The 18,567-nt window shown below is 40.4% G+C and overlaps 1 protein-coding gene across 8 annotated transcripts in view; it reads left to right on the forward strand.

Annotated features, from left to right (window-relative positions):
* The window catches only part of APBA2 (amyloid beta precursor protein binding family A member 2), a 207,267-nt gene that overhangs the window by 34,531 nt on the left and 154,169 nt on the right, over positions 1-18,567 (forward strand). For 4 of the 8 annotated variants that reach the window (XM_043523427.1, XM_007053758.3, XM_007053759.3 and 1 more), the window contains exon 2: positions 414-503. The exons of 2 other annotated variants lie outside the window; for them this stretch is intronic. Coding sequence is in view for 1 of the 6 variants with exons in the window: in XM_043523431.1 (XP_043379366.1) it covers positions 413-503 (91 nt within the window). In the remaining 5 variants the exon portion in view is untranslated. Of the gene's footprint in view, positions 1-412; positions 504-9,891; positions 9,969-18,567 lie in introns of those variants that run through there. 2 more of the 8 variants (XM_043523431.1, XM_043523428.1) reach the window with 2 other exon arrangements.

The following is an 18,567-nucleotide window of genomic DNA, read 5'->3' on the forward strand; positions in this document are numbered from 1 at the left end:
AAAGACAAATGCTTGGTCTTCATAGAATTCTAACAGTTAAAAATGAAAAAAGTACTGTTTTATTTTCTAGTTAGTCTTTTTGTATAATGAGCCCTCAAACCCTAACATGTTGTCAGCAAGGATAGGACTAGGACCTTCATCATAAAAGCCCTCAGCTACTTGAAATATGCAGTTAGAAGCAGTAATGGGGTCTTATTCTCTGTACAAACAAGCTGCTAGAGGAGGATGCAATATACTTAGCTAGTATGTTTGCAGGTGTAACGCCTTATAGTGTACTCTGATATATTAGTGGTTTATTCATTGTAGTCTAGTTTTAACAGTCAAATGATGAGACTTCTGTCACTTCTCTTAGGAGAATATCCCTCAGTGTCATAGATGCAAGAGCTGGCGTTTACACCTTTTTTCTTTGCCAGGGGTCTCGTCTGCTCAGCTGCTTCCTATCAGATTATACTGGAGCTGGAATTGCTGGTTCCAGAGAGGAGCTCTCCAAGACTTCCCATGCAGTAAGTGAGAACCTTGTAATACAGGATGCTTAAATCATTAATGCAAGAATAGAAGATGAAATCAAAACTTGAGTCTCTTGTGTGAAATGCCCTGTCTGATTTAGCCAAATCTTTATGCTGTTTTTAAAAGGACACCACCAATTCCTTTGTAGTTAAAGCTTTACATTTATTTTATTTACACTCCACTGCAGTGCTCAGATTCCAGGGTTATGGGAAATATAGAAATGCCTAAGACAGAGATCTTGTTAATAGTGATATCTTCTTAGAAATTTGAAAATATCATTTTTTCCCTTGTGTTTTTGTCCTATTCTATTTGGCAAGTACTGTAGTATGTTGTGTTTCAAGTGCTGCATGAGCTACTCTAGATTGCTGCGAGGCTCAGAATTCAGTTAGTTTGTAATCAAATGACCAAATGTCTTCGGTTGCTCACTCTGTGCTCGGATGCTGTGGTCTACCAAAAAGCAACCCAGGAATGTCACACAATCCTGATTTTTATAAGACCACAGTGCCCTGTGGTTTTAGTCAGGGCACATGCTGTGCTCAGTTTTCTTCAGGCTGGGAAGAGCTAATGAAAGCTGCAGTTTCCCTTTTCAAGCTTAATGTCACTTCCTTTGCTATTAAACCAGGACTGTAGAGTATGTTATAACTTGCAACATATTGCAGTTTCAAAGCATGTAGACATTATATATTTGTAATGCCCCTAGAATATAAATATTTTATGGTACTGCCCCCTATGTCCCATTGCCACGTTGTCTCTATCTTGCATGATCTGGAAGGCCGTGAACATAGAGGAACCAGAAGAGTGCCACTGCATGGGCGTTCCAGGAAGAGGAGAGCAGGTGTGCAGGTGATCTTCACTCCTGGAATGTTAAGGAGCTGTCCTTTTGCTCTCTATAAGTTCCCAGTATGAAAGGAGGCAGGGAGGTCTGGAAGCAGGGCCAGCAAATTACATGGTTCCGGTCACTAATCTCTGTTTGTTTGTGTTTGGGTGTAGAGCAGTCTGGGGTAAAGATTACGTACATCTTAATGGTGTCTACCAAATGTGCTATCTGGAAATATGTTCAGATTTAGTGTAGGGTGTCTCACTGAATTCACCCTTTCTGGAATTGCTCAGTTTTGGTTCACAATCTCAAAGCTTGGAACTAGAACTTTTTCATAAGGCATCTTGTACTACATAGAAGGGTATCCTCAAGGCATTGTATCCATCAATATTCCATCCATGGTTGTAGCTGGTAGTTAATTTATCTCATTTTGCAGTGAGAAGCAAGAGGCTAGATGACTGATTTGATTATAATCAAGCTTACATCATGTTCATAGATATAATGAAGTGGAGGCATTAATGCACTGCTGACCACATTTTGCTGTTTCACCTGGAAGGTGTTTTGGTGCTGGTAAAATTCATTCATGTATGGGCAAAAAAATTAACACCACTGAACAGTAGCAATACTTTAATTTAGTTAATTAAACTTTTATGGGTGCCACAGATAATATTTACTTTATGTACCTCTCAAAGTTTGGCAAAGGGAAATAAAAACTCTCAAGGGTTGGTTTTGCTGCAATCTGTCATATTTTAGAATACTGTATTTTCAATTCCTACTGATTTAAAACAACACAAGCCAAACTTTCCTTTGTTTTTCTAAATAAAGGACAGGAAAGAGTGTACAGTAACCACAGCCAATGAGTAAATACTATAATTGAACTAAACTCTGTTCTCTGGGTTATGTAGAAACTGTATCAAATAAGTATCTCTACCAATAATTAGCTCCTGTCTCTTGGGAAAAGCCTTCAGGACAATACTGGGGGAAATGCTCAGAAATTTTAATAACCATCCTGATATCAGATGAAATAGAAATAAACACAAGAGTGTGGCTTCCTAAGGCCGGGCCATGCACTAGTCAAAAATATAGGAGAGGGGTGTGCGTGCGTGCATGCATGTGCGTGTGCAAGGCAAAGAGCTCACCTAAGCAAATGGCTACTCTGCTCCTCATGCTGCTCACCACCAGCTGCTTCAGGTACGTCTCTCCAAGTACTCCTGTAATTGGACTGGAATTAAATACTTTCCAACAGAATAGCTGCTGTGCACCAAAGGACCGGCTTCAGTGTTGCCGATCTAAAACATTAAAAAATGATGAGATTTCTAAAAAAAATTTTGGGTTCCCTCCATTTGTTTTCTAGTTCATGACCCGTTAGGGTTCCTCTGTTTTAAAGCTTTTCTCTGCACCATGAGAGCTAACAAGTTCCCTTTTTAATGAAAGGTGAGATTCTCATGTAATCATGTCACTCCAGGAGCTGTAGATTTAAAAACCAACCCACCAACTAGACTTTTTGATAATATCACAAGACTTGCCAAAACTGCATAGGGAAGTCTGCTGTTGGCTACACCCAGTTTCTACCGACATTGCCTGTTTGCCCTCTTTTTGCCTGATGCTATCCTATTGGCTCAGATTTAATTCTCAGGGACAGTGGTGTAATTCTTGAGGGAGACAGTTCCTGTGGTTCTCTTGGATCACAGGTCAGAGCAGCTGTTGCTACAAGCTTTGACATTGTGCAGCATGAGGCAAGGAACATGGTTCTTCCCTGACCCACTTACTCATCTGATACCACTTTCAGCCCCACCCTCAAGCCATCCTTGTATTCCCTGAAGAAAAGGGCTGAGAGTGTTCCTCTTAGCTGTCAGACTCCTTGTTCTCTCCAGTGTACTCCTACACACCAGCACAAGGCCAGGTGCAGCTTGACTCAAAACATGTCATAATTCTCTGGCACAGGATAGAGAGGAGTCCCTTTTGTAAAATAAGTGCTACCGTTGTTGCAAAACAGTTGTGTTAAGGACATGGCTGGATGAGGCTGGCTTTGAGCTTGGTGGGGAGGTGTGTGGTGACATGGGGGAAACTAATTAATAAAAAATACCTACCTGTCAGACATGGCTGCTGTAATAGAGACTGCTATGGAAAAATCTGACTGCTTCTCACCGAGTCCTGTGCTCCATAGTTCCACCACCAGCTTCCTTATTCAAAACTAGTCCTCAAAGGCCTGGATGCACAAAAGGAGTGAGGTGCTCATGTGCCAGTTCCAGAACTACTGCAAGGCACAAAATCCTACTGAACCCTGCATGTGCCTAAACTCACTCAGTTCCTGAGTTTTTGCAGGTACCTCTCCTAGTACTTGTTCCTGTCTCTGGGATGTGCAGTACTGCCTCCTTCCAGGTATCTGGACACCTATCTCCTGCCCAAGCTCCAGAGAGAATAGTGATTCACAAACCAGGGCAAGATAGGCATTCGGCCACCTCCGTCACATGTGGGTCTGATCTTGTAGACACCCTCAGAGCACACCTGCTACAGCAGGTCCTTCAAGCAAGTTCACACAAAACAGCCTTGCGGGGGAAGGGGAGGAGGAGGAGGACCTCCCTCATAACTCTTAGCCTAATGGTTCGGGTACTCATCTGGGTTGTCCGAGATCTTGGCTCAAGTGCCTGCTCTGCCTGAGTGTGAGAAGGGATTTGAACTGGGATCTGCAGCCTCTCAGGTGAGTGCTCCAACCATTGGGCTTTGCTGAATTTGGGCTCCGTCAATCTCTCCTGTTGAAGCTGATGCACTCTGCATAAATAATTTAAAAAAAAATCATTGGAGCAGGGGGCCTGGATCCTGGGGGGTCTCATATCCTAATCACTGGACCACAGAGTAATTCTCATGTTTGCGTGTGCTCTCTTTCTCCCCCCTCCTGTACAAATGACTCTTCAAGTATGTAATCCAAGAGAGATTGAGGGACCCCCACATCAGCATATCCCATAGCCCAGTGGTTAAGGTACTCACCTGAGAGGTGGCAGATGCTAGTTCAAATCCTCCTCCTGTGGCGTGGACTTGACATATGGATCTCCCCAAGGTGAATACTTTAAGCATGTGCTAAAAATTATGAGGGTGGTGGTCCTCCTTCTATCCCTCTTGCCAAAATGGTGTAGGGCCTGACTCCAAAGAGTTCCCAGCTGTGAATCACTAGCAGATTGAGGCACCTCCTTGCAGCTTGGATTTAGGAGCCTGTTTCTGAGCAAGGGGCAGGGCTTAGCGCACAACATCAGCTTTTCCTGCTGGCTAGCTTAGGCAGCTCCCAGTCTATCATGCTGAACTTTTGTGAGTCTTGGTCAAAGGGTACGTCTACGCAGCAAAAACCAACAATGCAGCAGTGAATGAGACTGGATCAACTGATTGGCATTCGTAGGGGGCTATGGGGCTAAAAACAGCAGTGTAGACGCTTGGCCTGGAGTCTGGGTTCTGTGATCCAGCGTAGGGGGAAAGTGATTTTTCTAGGTGTGTGATGCTAAGTGTCAAAATGTCTAACTACTTTTATGCATCTAGGCTAACGTGCCCCCTCATCCAGTGGAGACATGCTATCAAACACATTAGTAGTCTCTTGCCTCCATCATTTGTTTGCAGGATATCCACCCCAGATGCTGCATGGGTGTATAGGGAAGGGCAGAGGCTCCCTGGCAGCCATCAGCATACCCTCCAAAAGGACAAGATTTAGCCCCGAGTACTGATTTGAAGAGCAGATTACTTGATAATGCTGCATGATTCTTCTCTCTCTTACCTATGTTAATTGGGATTCATAATCACTGAAGTCAATTGGGCTTCACCAGTGTAAGAGTGAAATCTGAATTGGGACCAGTATTGTTAATACCGAGTCATCTCCTCACTTCTAAACGGAACAAGCCATGCAAAATAAAAGCAGGTTTACGGAAACCTGCCATGTTAGTCCCCCCCCTTCTCGCTTTTATCCTAAGAACATGAGACTTGTTTTTATTGCCTCTGAATAGAAACATCTTAAATATCTTTCGTGTGGAAAATGGATAGAGCTACAGGCTTTTTAAAATCTGTTGCCTTCTGTTCTTCTAGTGGTTTGTGTAAAGAGGATCTTTCAAAGAGGATTTGGTTAAGGAAAGACTTCCTTTTTTTACTGAACTGCCTTTCACAGAATCATAGATTCTAAGGCTAGAAGGGACCATTATGATAATCTAGTCTCAATAAAGTACTCAAAATACTACTTTTTTGCCTTGATGTGTAGGAGTTATTTAGGTGCCTACACCACTTGTACACCACTAAGTAAAAGAATAAATGGACACAAATCAGACATCAAGAATTATAACATTCATAAACCAGTTGGAGAACACTTCAATCTCTCTGGTCACACGATTACAGACATGAAAGTTGCGATATTACAACAGAAAAACTTCAAAACCAGACTCCAGCAAGAGACTGCTGAATTGGAATTCATTTGCAAATTGGATACAATTAACTTAAGCTTGAATAGAGACTGGGAGTGGCTAAGTCATTATGCAAGGTAACCTATTTCCCCTTGTTTTTTCCTACCCCCCCCACCCCCCGCACTGTTTCTCAGACGTTCTTGTTAAACCCTGGATTTGTGCTGGAAATGGCCCACCTTGATTATCATACACATTGTAAGGAGAGTGATCACTTTAGATAAGCTATTACCAGCAGGAGAGTGGGGTGGGGGGAGAGAAAACCTTTTGAAGTGATAAACACCCATTTTTTCATGGTCTGTGTGTATAAAACATCCTCACTGCATTTTCCACTTTATGCATCCGATGAAGTGAGCTGTAGCTCACGAAAGCTTATGCTCAAATACATTGGTTAGTCGCTAGGGTACCACAAGTACTCCTTTTCTTTTTGCGAATTCAGACTAACATGGCTGCTACTCTGAAACTTGTTGGTGTTTGTGTTTCTTCTCTTTTGACTGTTTATTTTACAGATCACTAATTCCATAGATTGATACTTTGGATTACCTTTCTGCTTTTAAAAATATTACTTACAAGTTTAGTTTTGCTTACATTTCCCCCCATGTATTCACATGAGACCATTAAGATTTTTGCATATCCTTTGTCACACCCTTGTTGCTTTTGCTAAAACACTCATTATTTTGTTCTAATACCTGAAATTGCCTTTCTTGGGTTGATGTGTTGCAAATATCTTCACTGTCATAGCTAACGCTGATTCTCTGTTTCTGTGGGTAGACTTTCAATTTATTTAATTCCTGCCACTTTTTAATGGTTGCCTTATGCTTATTGTCTTAGTTTCTGGCTTGTGTTGCATTTCTCAGAATTGTAAAATTATTGGTGCTGGATAGTATCTTTATTGGGTCATTTAACCCATTGCCCTGGATGATGGCAGGATTTCCAGGACACTGAATTTCGAGAAAAGACCTAAGTTTAGCTAAATTTGAATGAAAGAAGAAAAATAACTTTTGTGTTTTACTATGTTTGTCCTGAACAAACCAGGTAACTTCTAGGAAATTACAGTTTTGGAAGGATACAGGTACAGGTTATGCTGTATGCACATTGCTATATTCTTTCAGGCTGCCGGGCAGCCTGAGATAGCTTTCTCATTTGTTATGCAATACAATCAAATCTGATGCAGATTTGCAGACCTGCACAATAGTGATAAGACAGCCAAACCTATTTCAGCACTGCACAGGATTTACTAGGGAGTATAATTTAGTAAACTGTTGCCAGTTTTATTTGCAGGTCTATTGCTATTGAGTGTCAGTCATTCTGTGGGCAAAGCAGTAGCTGTTCTATTTTCTTGCAAAAACCTGTGAAACCTGTGTCTGGATGGAGGGGAAATCTTTCTCAAGATGTGAACAAACGTTTTAGGATTAAAAATCTTTGGGCCTGATACTGGCTCAGTGGCTAATCCATATTCCTTTGAGCAGTTCTGTTGCCTTCAAATGGATTGGTCATATGGGTAAAGTGGAACTACCGATGAGAGTAAGGAAGGATTTTTAGGATTAGGCCCTTCATTAATGAAGTGAGAACATTTTATTTTTATAGGCTACTCATGCTTTAACCTTCCTGTGCTGATCTGTAAAATGTTTGGTCCCTAGACTGGAAATGGAGTTCCTTCTCCAGAGGTTAGTGATGCTTTTAGGCTGTGGTTGGAAGAGAATAGAGAGGGGAGAAAAAAACAAGAATAGATAACTTCTGTCGTTATGGTTCCAAGTCGAAATGATGAAACTGAAATATCTGTGGTTAGCTGCTTAAAATCTGCAGTGACCTAGAGTAATTTGGATTAGAAACAAATTGGAATATTTTTTTGAAGGGATTTCAAGAGACATCTCATGGTAATCCTAACAAGCTATAAAACAACTGATTAAGCATTCCAGATCTACTTAAAACTGATAGGAGAGAATTACATGCATTTGAATTTTTACAATTTAATTTCTCACACACAACATGCAGAGTCTGGATATGTTTACTTACTGTTTGGTAATATGTGTGTGGGTGTTTCTTGTTTAGTTTTTATTTTTTTAGCTTACTTGACAGCTATTATCTGTCATTTCTCACCTACTCTTTCACCCCCAATTATTATATCCAATTTGAGTTCTATAGCATCATCCATACAGTAGCTGGGTGCTGAGAAGTGCTAAGCAGTCTTTGTCAATTTTTTAAAATTACATTTTCAGTTCAACTATGTATTCATATGAAGGGACATTTTTAGTACATTACTGTTTGTATTTCAGAGGCCACTGGGGAGCTGTACCCTGAATATTCAGCCTACCATGCAGCTGGTGTGGCAGGGGAGAGAGGGTGACATAAATTTCCCCAAAAGAGGCGGGGAAGAGGTAGGCCAACCTTTTTCTCTACCAGCCTGGTGGGTGCACCAGGGAGTAGGCTGCTTCATCTCAAGGGCCCTGTGCACTAAGGAGCTTGGGGGAGTGATGGTTTTTTGAGGGCCAGCATTGGGGCAGCTCTTGCTGTAAACTTTAGCTAAAGGCCACACTCTACACCAAAGTAAGTGTAATGTGAATGCCTAAGAGTTTAAAAAAAACCTTAACTTTTATAGATTAACAGTAGAATTGGGCTGCTTTGAATTTCTGTCTATTTCCAGAAAGCTGAGACCACATGCAAGTGAGGAAAATTGGATTATTGCAATATCTTAGGTGCATATTGCTGCTCTTATGTCACCAGTATCTTTAGAACCTTCATGTATTTTGTAAGGGGAAAAAAATGAAAAAACATAATTTTTGTGGTTGGGAGAAAGTAAAGGTGTAAGGTGCTATGATGAAGTCATGACAGTCTGATAACTCACAGGACATTATCAAAATAGCTTGTTTTTCAGGGAGTGAGGGGGCTGGAAGGGAGCTGAGCATTCTGATTAGCATGCCCACCTGTGATGTAATTTTAAATAGCCAAGTGTCATAATCTGAATTTAACTTAAGCATCTGATCAGTGTTTCACTACTGTTAAAGTTACGCTAATTTACAATTCGGAATGAGTATCAAGTCAAATGGTATAGTAGGTATCTTAACTGTGGATTACATATAACTTACCACATTGCCAGCATGCAACGTAATGGACAAAATAAGTATCAAAATATTTCAAATTGCGTTTTGTTTCTCCTGTTCATTATTATTGCATATCACTATATTGAAAACTCGACTTTCCTATGCACTGCATGCCTTTCTTAGATTATTACGTATAGTATATATTACCATAACTGTGTTTAAAATGCCCCTTATAGAAATATAAAGGGATAAAGGAAACAACTATGTTGAGACCTTAATGAAATCATGCACCTTTTTGACTACTGGTGAGCCCGTTTCTGATTTCACATTAGTGTAAATCTAAAGTAACTATTAATTTCACTAGTTACTCTGGACTTACTTTGGTGTAACTAAGATAAGAGTCTGGCTTTATTCCTTTAAGAGCAAAGGAATGAAGCAGATTATTTGTCTGAATTTGCTTATACTTATAAATATAATTTGGCAGTTAAAATGAATTACAATCATGTCACTTTGCATCTCTTTAGATCAGAATGATTGTTTTCCTGAGGAAGAGCTCTAGTGGCTCAATAGCTTGTCTTTTTCACCAACTGAAGTTGGTCCAATACAAGATATTACCTCACCCACCTTATCTCTCTCTCTGTTTTCCAAACCACACACTACACTTTAGGACCGTATGCTGCTTTGCCAGGGATAACCACATGTGAAGCAAGTGCTTATGTGGTAAAAGTGCGTACTAGGAGAAGCTCAGAAGCTGAGTTGCCCCATTCTGTGTTGTCATTGGGCTAGGCCAGTTGCTGCCAATGAGGGATATGGTCTGAAAAAATGATGGGTATGGTCTGAAAAATCACAGAAAGGCTACTCTGTTGAAGACCTAAAGTGATAGGGAATTCCATGGATAATAGGCGTAATGTGCTTCTGCTCAGGAGCACATACCAACCCTTCCTCCCCCTCAGTATCTGTCTTACCAACTTGTCATTGGCTTTCCACCATCAGCTGTGTGAACAGAACTCCTCAAAGAGGTTTGCATGCAGTAACTCACTGTTGCCTTTTGCAACAGAAGTAGTGATTAATTTTCTCCTTTACTTATTGCTGTCAGTTTTTTGTGAGGGACGGACGAGGGGGAGAGCAGAGATCATAACTTTTGGGGGTTCACTCTTCCCATGGTGCTTCTGGGTAAGTGCGTCTATTTTTGATTAGTTGCAAATGTTTTGTGTAAATATACTGTGCCATTGAGCATTTACTTACTATAGGTTTCTTCCCCCTTTGCTACATTATGGATGGAAGCATCTGACCCTTGATAAGTGATGATGATAAAGTAGTAACAGAGGTTCTTCATTACACTATACAGACATTAGCGAATTAATCATTCCAGCACAGTTGTGAAATGGGAAACTAATGCCCTTCTTTTCACATATCTAACATGTTTGCATTTAACTGACGTGTTTTTGTTGTTTTGAAGAAAATGAAGAATACATGCTAATTTTGAACAATGAAAGTTTTGATGCTTTGTTTTATTTAGCACCTGGGATCTCCAGGCACAGTACTTTAAATGAAATCATCATATATTAGCATACAAATTAAGCAACTCTGTTATCCTGAGTTTCTCCAAACCCTTCTTTCAGAAAGCAAAGGAATGAATTGATGTTGAATTGCTTGCACAAGCAGGAAGAAAGCTGTTCATGTCCTGAATACAAGTAACTGAACAAGAGGTTTTACATACAGGGACTGAATAGCACAAAGTTTTAAGATGGTAATTACAAATCTTGAGCTCTTTCCTTAAGAAAAAATTGCTTTGGATTTAAGCTGCCATAAAATATTTCCCCCTTTGTCCGGTAAAACTCATACAAGTTGGTACTATTAAACTAATTGTCATCCTCTTTATAGCTGTAGTTTTAATGAAGATTTAATGCAGGTCTTTTCACATACATGCCAGTTATTACACAGAGGATGAAGTAACATATCTTAATGGTTCATGCAAAATTTCTAGAGTAGGAGGAAGTGAGTGCCAAAAATGTTGTGTATTCCACATGGAAAACATTTTTGGTGTACAGCTGAAATCCAGTTTTGGAATGAAGATAGGCTGACCAGATAGCAAGTGTGAAAAATCGGGATGGGGGTAATAGGCACCTATACAAGACAAAGCCCCAAATATTGGAACTGTCCCTATAAAGTCGGGACATCTGGTCACCCACAGTGAAGATGAAGCATCTCATAATGTTCAATAACTGGGGGGGGGGGGGGGGGGAAAGGGGTGCCTGCACACGGCACTTCATCACGCTTACCTTACGCTTCTGTTTACAAAATTTAATGCATGTTGTTATGCATAAAAGCAAATTTATTTGGCAAGGTGCTGAGCATCTTCCCCTCAGGATAATGAGAAATGAGGGTGCTGAAGGCACTTAGCATTGCATGGCCAGCGGAACTTCTGTGCCACCAAGCAGAGCTACTTTGAGAAATGTTGTTAATTCTCAGCTGGTAATTCTTTTGAATAAAATTCATATGCTGCCTTAGAATGGCCAACATCTCATGAGAAATGTTGCTGCTGTTGGTTTTTGTGAGATTTAAGCTGAATCTAGAAAGGAGTCTTTTCCTGACCTGGAAGAAAATTGGAGGGGTGGGGAAAAATTGGTCTGTCCCAGAAATGTCTCCAAACTCAGAGCCTCCTGGAATTCGGAGGAGTTTAGACCAGGGTTTTGGTTCTGACTCCTCTAGCTTTAATATAGCAGTTGGTAGATTTTCCCTTCCCCCGCCCCTCCCCACCGAATCTCTTCCATTCTGTAACTCATTAGTCAGTCCTAAAAACAGAAAGAAGAGCTGTAAAAAATCAGTATTCACAGTAGAGTCTAGCTATTTATCTACGTATTGTCTGGCTCTAGAACCATGATTGGGAGAGTGGTTTATGATCAAACATTTCTTAACATTGCCATTTTGCAGAATATACTCTAGGCTTTGTGTTTCTGAGTTTCTTTGTAGAGTTATACCCCTCTGGTCCAGTTTTTGACATAGTTGCTTTCTTTTCTTTCTATGTAACCATACCTTTAGTCCATTATTTAGGTTCTTCCCTCCTACTCCACCCCTGTGTCACTGATTCAGAGCGGTTTGGGTTGCTTTGTAAACTGGGCGCAAGAAACAACATGCGTTTTAATATGCCTAAATGTATCCATCTAGGAACAAAGAATATAGGCCATACTTACAGGATGGGGGACTCTAGCCCAGGAAGCAATGACTCTGACAAAGATTTGGTGGTCAAGGTGGATAATCGGCTGAACATGAGCTCAGTGTGATGCTGTGGCCAAAAGAACTAATGTGATCCTGGGTTGCATAAACAGGAGTATCTTGAGTAGGAGTAGAGAGGTTATTTTACCTCTGTATTTGGCATTGGTGTGAAAGTTGCTGGAATAGGACATCCACAGTTCAAGAAGGATGTTGATAAATTGGAGAAGGTTCAGAGAAGAGCCCCAAGAATGTTTATTTTGGGGATGTTCTAAGGCCTGTGCTGTACAGGAGGTCAGACTACGTGATCATATTGGTCCCTTCTGCCTAAGAATCTATAAGATGAGCAGCTTTCTTTGGAGAGAAAGCACATTTTAGCATCATTGGAGATTTTTAAGAGCAGGTTAGATAAACACCTGTCAAGAATGGTCTAGATAATACTTAGTCGTGCCATGAGTGCAGGGGACTGGACTAGATGACCTCTCGAGGTTCCTTCCAGTCCTATGATTCTATCAACCCTTTTAATTTTGTGCCCCAAAAGTTAAGGGAGTATTGCTTCCTCCTTGACCTTAACAACCACACTTTCTTGAGGTTGGTTTGGCTGGGATCTGTAAAGTTATCCATCAGGTCAGTTTTGCCAGGGAACCTGCCAGCACTTGAGCATATGCTTACCTAGGAGTGCTGTTTATTCATTCAGAGCGCATACATAGTTCTGTGACTTAGACTTCAGAAATTGCTGCAGTATGGTGCTGTGGTACATCAGCTAGCTGTGCCCCCTTTAACACTGAGCCCCAGGATTGTTTCTCACTGCAACTAGGTTTGTTAGTACTCCTCAGTCCCACTGTGTAAAGGACCTGTGATGTCAGTATAATTAAAGATGAGTTAATTTCTTCAAGCAGATTGCAATAAAATAATGTAATGTGGTTATACAATATAGTATAGTATGAATCACCTAGTTTGGAATCCTATTGTACAACAAATGCATCTTGATAAGTGAAGAGAATGTGTTTTAGTATTCCGTGGAACCAGATTATCAAAGCAAGCTCAATTAAGTCTGACCTTAGGGATCTGTCAAATCACTTCAATAGAAAGCATCAGTATCCAGGGTATTGTCCATCAGAGCTGTACCATATTCATTCCATGTCTTTTCACAGCCTTTTCAATAAGTGGGCAAATAATTCTGGTGCATTTATTATGAAAAGATGGACATCTTAAAGGAAAACAGTGAATTAGAATGTTAACTTAAAAAAATTCTAGTTTTGGACAGGGCACTCTTAGAATGTCCTGAATCTAAAAAAGAAATGGACAAAACCGCTTCTGTTATCCGGCTTGTTTATTAAAGTCCCATCTGTGAGAAAGAAATGGACTGTAAAAAGTGCTGGCAAATGCACAAATTAAACAAATTGAAACATGATGGAAAATGTCTTTTTGCTGACTTCTTGGATTTATGGTAACCGTAGATGATGTAATTATAGATGGTAAAGAATTTTCAGACAGGTATAACTTTATTTTCCCAAATTGGTAGTATTCTTAATACAAGGTGAAGCTGTTGAACATCCTTTTTGTATATAGACATACTGGATTTACCATTAACTACATGCCTCTCCAGTCCTATTCATTTAGTTTATAGAATGGTGGTTCTTCTGTCCATTTGGAGGTTGAGCTAAAATATTGCTACTTTGAATGCAGAATTGAAGTCAAGAAGAGAACAAAATTGCTGTAGAGCTCATTGCCCTTGGTAAGAATTTTCATCACAGCCAAATTATCTTGGGACTCTTGCTTTGCAGGTCAAGTCTTATAGATCAGACGGTACTAACTGCAGCCAGTTCACCTCAGTGCTTAATCCTGTTCTGCCTAACAACTAACACACAGCTGTGATCTAAGACTGATTCAGCAAACCACTTAATATGCTTAGCCTTAAGCATGTGAGTAGGCCCATCCTTAACTAAGCACATAAGCATCTGTTTCCCATTGACATCAGTAGGATGTGCTTAAGTATCTTGCAAAATTTGTGCACCTATGGGCCAATCCTGTCAACGTTTACTACTAGGTGTAGTGCTTAATACTGTGAGTAGTCCTGTTGACTTCACTGGAACTAGTTAAAGTATTAAGCAGTGCACCCAGTAGTGTTTTGCGTGATTGTGCCCTATACCACTTCTGATGTGCCTTCAATGTGAGACCCATCATAATTTGGAAGAACTTTGGCTCTTAATGATACTAGTTATAGGGGTGATGCCCCTTACTTAAAAAGAAAAGGAGTACTTGTGGCACCTTAGAGACTAACCAATTTATTTGAGCATAAGCTTTCGTGAGCTACAGCTACAGCTCACGAAAGCTTATGCTCAAATAAATTGGTTAGTCTCTAAGGTGCCACAAGTACTCCTTTTCTTTTTGTGGATACAAACTAACATGGTTGCTACTCTGAATCCCCTTACTTAATATTCTTGTTTAACTTCTTCTGCAGAAATTCCAGATACCATCTCAGCGATTTTTTCTTCTGTTTTTCTACAGAAATTGAATGCCAAAGTGTTGTGTGCTGGCCGGCTGTTAATGTAGAAAATGCTGTTCAAACAAAATTTATTAAAAATGGAATTTAACCTAAAATTGGAGTTAAGAGTTAAAATCTCTCTCTACTCCATGAAAACAAAGTTCATTCAAACCCTAGCACTTAATCCAAGTCTAAAAATGAAACAAATAAACATTAACTGAATATGGAGTTGTGTATGGAGAGTTCAAAGGCACAAACTTTATTTTAGTGCCAAGTAAGAGAACCTGATTTCATCCCTGAATTCTCCTTATTGGCTAACTTATTTTTAGTAGCCTGAGTGTATTACTCTTGGGGGCACTCTGCGTCAAAAAATTAAAAATTCTGCACATAATATTTTAAAATTCTGCAAATTTTATTTGTCAAAATAACACTACATAATCACGCCAGTTTCCATTATTTTGGTAATTTATTTCAAAATACCTGTCAGCAAGTATGTCTGTAACAATACAGACACCCACAAAAATTCCCACAGGCGTGCCTACCCACCTAATACACCCAAACCCCCTTCCTCCCAGAGCCCAGTCATGGTCCCCCCACTCCTCCGGTCCAAATACCTGCACCCCCTTGCCCAGATACCTGCACCCCCTTCCCCCAGAGCCCAGATACCCCCCTTCTCCCCTCCAGAGTCCAGCTGTGACCTCTCCCCCTCCCCCGAGCCCAGGGATCTAGAAGGAGAAACAGCCTGATGTTGGGTACTGGGCTTGCGTGGAGTTTCCTGTGCGCCACTGTTTCCTTCCCTCAGGGCGTGTGGGGAAGTGATGCTGCCGGGAACCCTCTAGCTCCCTCCCCTTCCCCCTGGCGGGGTCTTCTATATATGAGCTGGGCTCTGCCAGGTCCAGTGGCCCCTAGTGGTGACCAGCAGCACTGCAGCCCATTTCTGTAGGGGAAAGAAAATTCTGTGCTCACAACATTAATTTCTGCAAAATTCTGCATTGCGCAGTGGTGCAGAATTCCCCCAGGAGTAGTATATTCTAGCTAGCGTGAAGAAGCTTCCACTGGTATGTGTAGTATATCCTACTTTTACTTTTGACAGTTTGTTAGAAGGATGGAAATGAACTCTCTAGAAAAGTCAAGTCGTGAGAGAATCCACAATGCTCGGTGTGAGAGGCATGTTGCATATTCCCCATCTTAACATCAGTCCTTCAGGAGTACAGATGAGATAGTTAGAGGTGCCTAGAGTAAGGTTCTTCCCTTCCACATTGTTTTTCATTCACATTGTGGGATCACCCCCCACCTCCCCCCCGGGATCACATTGAAGACTGGAACAGGTTACATCTTTTGAGGGCCTGACAGCAGCCTCCTCACTTAAAACATGGCGTATGCTTCACTTGCTGCTCTTCAGAAGGGGTAGACCTCCAGATCCACATGGTTTGAGTATCTGTAATGGTAAGTCCCCAAGAAAGAACGTGGCTTGCTCCAAAGTAGATAGATGCTTTAACACCAAATCCTCAGACTCTTGTATCCTATCTTATCACACCAACTGTTCAAGATCTCATTTTATGAGACTAAATTACTACCAACCTTAGCTACGCTTCTGAGCAATGCATAAATTATTCTAATATCTTACTATAGCTACCTGAGCTTTTAATATTGTTCAGCTCAACCAGTGATCCAAAAGCTTGCTCTTGGGAACACCCTGTTCCTGATGCTACTGGGAGGACTTTGGGCCCCTAAACAAATGAAGTTATATGCAGTTCTTTCATCTGTGACAGTAATACTACGGGGGATCAATCTAATGTAATAAAAAAATCCAAGCACGATTCAGTAAACATTACTAGCATATATTAAAATGAAAACATGTTTGAGAGGAAACAATGCAATGGAAATTGCTTGTACAAAAATTCCTTGCATGTTGCTTCAAGTAAATTATATTTCATTTATTTTTCTGTGATTGTAACATTTATGAAAAAGATAGGAGACTTTTGGATAAAATTGTATGTTGTTTCTTTTTGTGCATATGTATTGTGCCCAGCTATTTGGACCTTCAGTTTCAACCAAAGATGGATTGTTTTTCACTTCTTTATGAGAGATCAATAGTAAAGAATGATCACGGTAGATTAAAAAATCTTTATAGATCACATATGAGCATAGATATAGATTTAGTACTAACGATGTTTGACAAGCATGGATTGGCAGACCAGCCCTCTGTCAAATCTACAAACACAGATCCACAAAATCATAGTGCACGCATTCCACAAACCTTGTAGCCAAAAGAAATCCGGTAAGCTTTCCACTTGTTTCTTTTAATGAACAGAATTTCATCCTTAGTTTGGCAGTGTACATGAGTGCCATTTCCACTATTTGCCTCTTTAGGAGACAATCTCTTGTTCCTTAGCATCACAGTCATCATGTATTTTAAATGGCACTGGCTGAGTTGAAGAATTTTTTTTCCCCGCCTCATCCACAGCATCTGCAAAATCTTTACTGATGGAACTCTCCTGAGTTGTGGGTAATCTTGCCTTGGCTCCATAACCATTGCATGTTGGCTCCACAGCAGATTTGCATTGCCCTTGGCACCATAGGAGTAATGTATGTTTATTGCTTGTGAGGAGCTGTTGCCTTATTTCGGGGATAGGATCAATCAGATCAGAAGTGGTCTGTTTGAGACTGTGAAAACAGTAGAACCCTGAGAGATGAAAAATGTACCCTTGATCCTTCAACTAGCTACTTGGGAGAGGGACCCTTGTCCTTTGTGGCTGATGTAAGGCCAGTGGGAGACTCTGGGCACTCTGTTGATTATTATTTCTATCTGTTAATACTTTTCTTGTAGAGAGCAAAATGCCAGATGGTCTTTATTAATGATTAATTAGCTCAGCTATCTTTCAACATTCATGTAGTATATATTTTTATTGACAGCTTGAAATTTTAGTTCCAGTTGCCATTCTCTCTTTAACAGAACATTACCAAGAAAGTGATGCTGCAAACAGACTTTTTTGGAACTCTCTGTCTTTTCAGATCTTTTCAGTGTGTAAGTGAAATTCTGGGATCTCGATGGAGATTCTCTTACTGGCAGCAGACAAAAATAAAGAGGGTCATGCTGATTTCTTTAGTCTTTGATACTAGGAAACTGTTGACCATGGAGTACTGCTTACTTGCTTGCAGGAGTGTGCAGCCTGGCATTTCTCTGAAAATTCAGGCCCACTGAATAGTCAAATTGGGCAGTTTCTAGTCCTCTTGAGAAGGTCTTTTCAACTGGATTTCATCGATGTATTAGTGTTAGTGCTATGGTAGGGGTGATATGTTTTGAGCTACAGTAACATAGGTGTGCTGCTGATACAGAAACTGAAAAGGAAACTTATCTGCTACTGTAAGTTTCCTTTTAATCAAATCCAGAGCTTAAAGTTTTACAACTTCACCTGTTTCTAGATGAAGTACAAACCTGTATGTAAGTGACCTGTCTACCTCAACCATGGCAAAAAAGGAAGAGATGTTTGGCAGGAGGAAGCATTTGGAGGATTGGGCTGGCGTGACACCTGCACAATTTAGGAAAAGTTTATACTTTTTTGTTTCTAACCCAAATGATTCGGTCATCCAGGAAAAGTTGAGGCCTGATCAGTATTATGAGTTGTTTTGATGGCTTATAGAATTCTGATATGTGATTAGTATGGTACATGATCACTGATGTTCCCTTGACAAGTTGGTAGTGCTGTTAGTGTGGGTGGATATCCATTTTATATTTTTTATTATTGGTTCTTACTTCAAGACCTATGTAGTTTAATCAGCTTAGATGGGCTCAGGTTCTTAAACATATCACATATATCATTACAGGTTTCAGTGATTTAGGTTTACTTTTGGTGGAAAAGGTGGACTCTTTCAGATTTGGGGGGGGGGGGGGGGGGATTTTTGAAAGTGACAGTAAATAAATGTTTGATCTCTCTAGGTGTTTCTCATTCATTTTTTATTGTGTTTTTAAAATGTTTTAAAATAGACTATATGTTTTTAGGGTAGTCTGTAGGGGTGGTACCCACTAATAATAGATGCCTCAATTTTTGAGTGTCCAGTCTGACATAC

Source organism: Chelonia mydas, chromosome 10 (assembly GCF_015237465.2).
Source record: "Chelonia mydas isolate rCheMyd1 chromosome 10, rCheMyd1.pri.v2, whole genome shotgun sequence".
In the NCBI taxonomy this organism is placed as follows: domain Eukaryota; kingdom Metazoa; phylum Chordata; order Testudines; family Cheloniidae; genus Chelonia; species Chelonia mydas.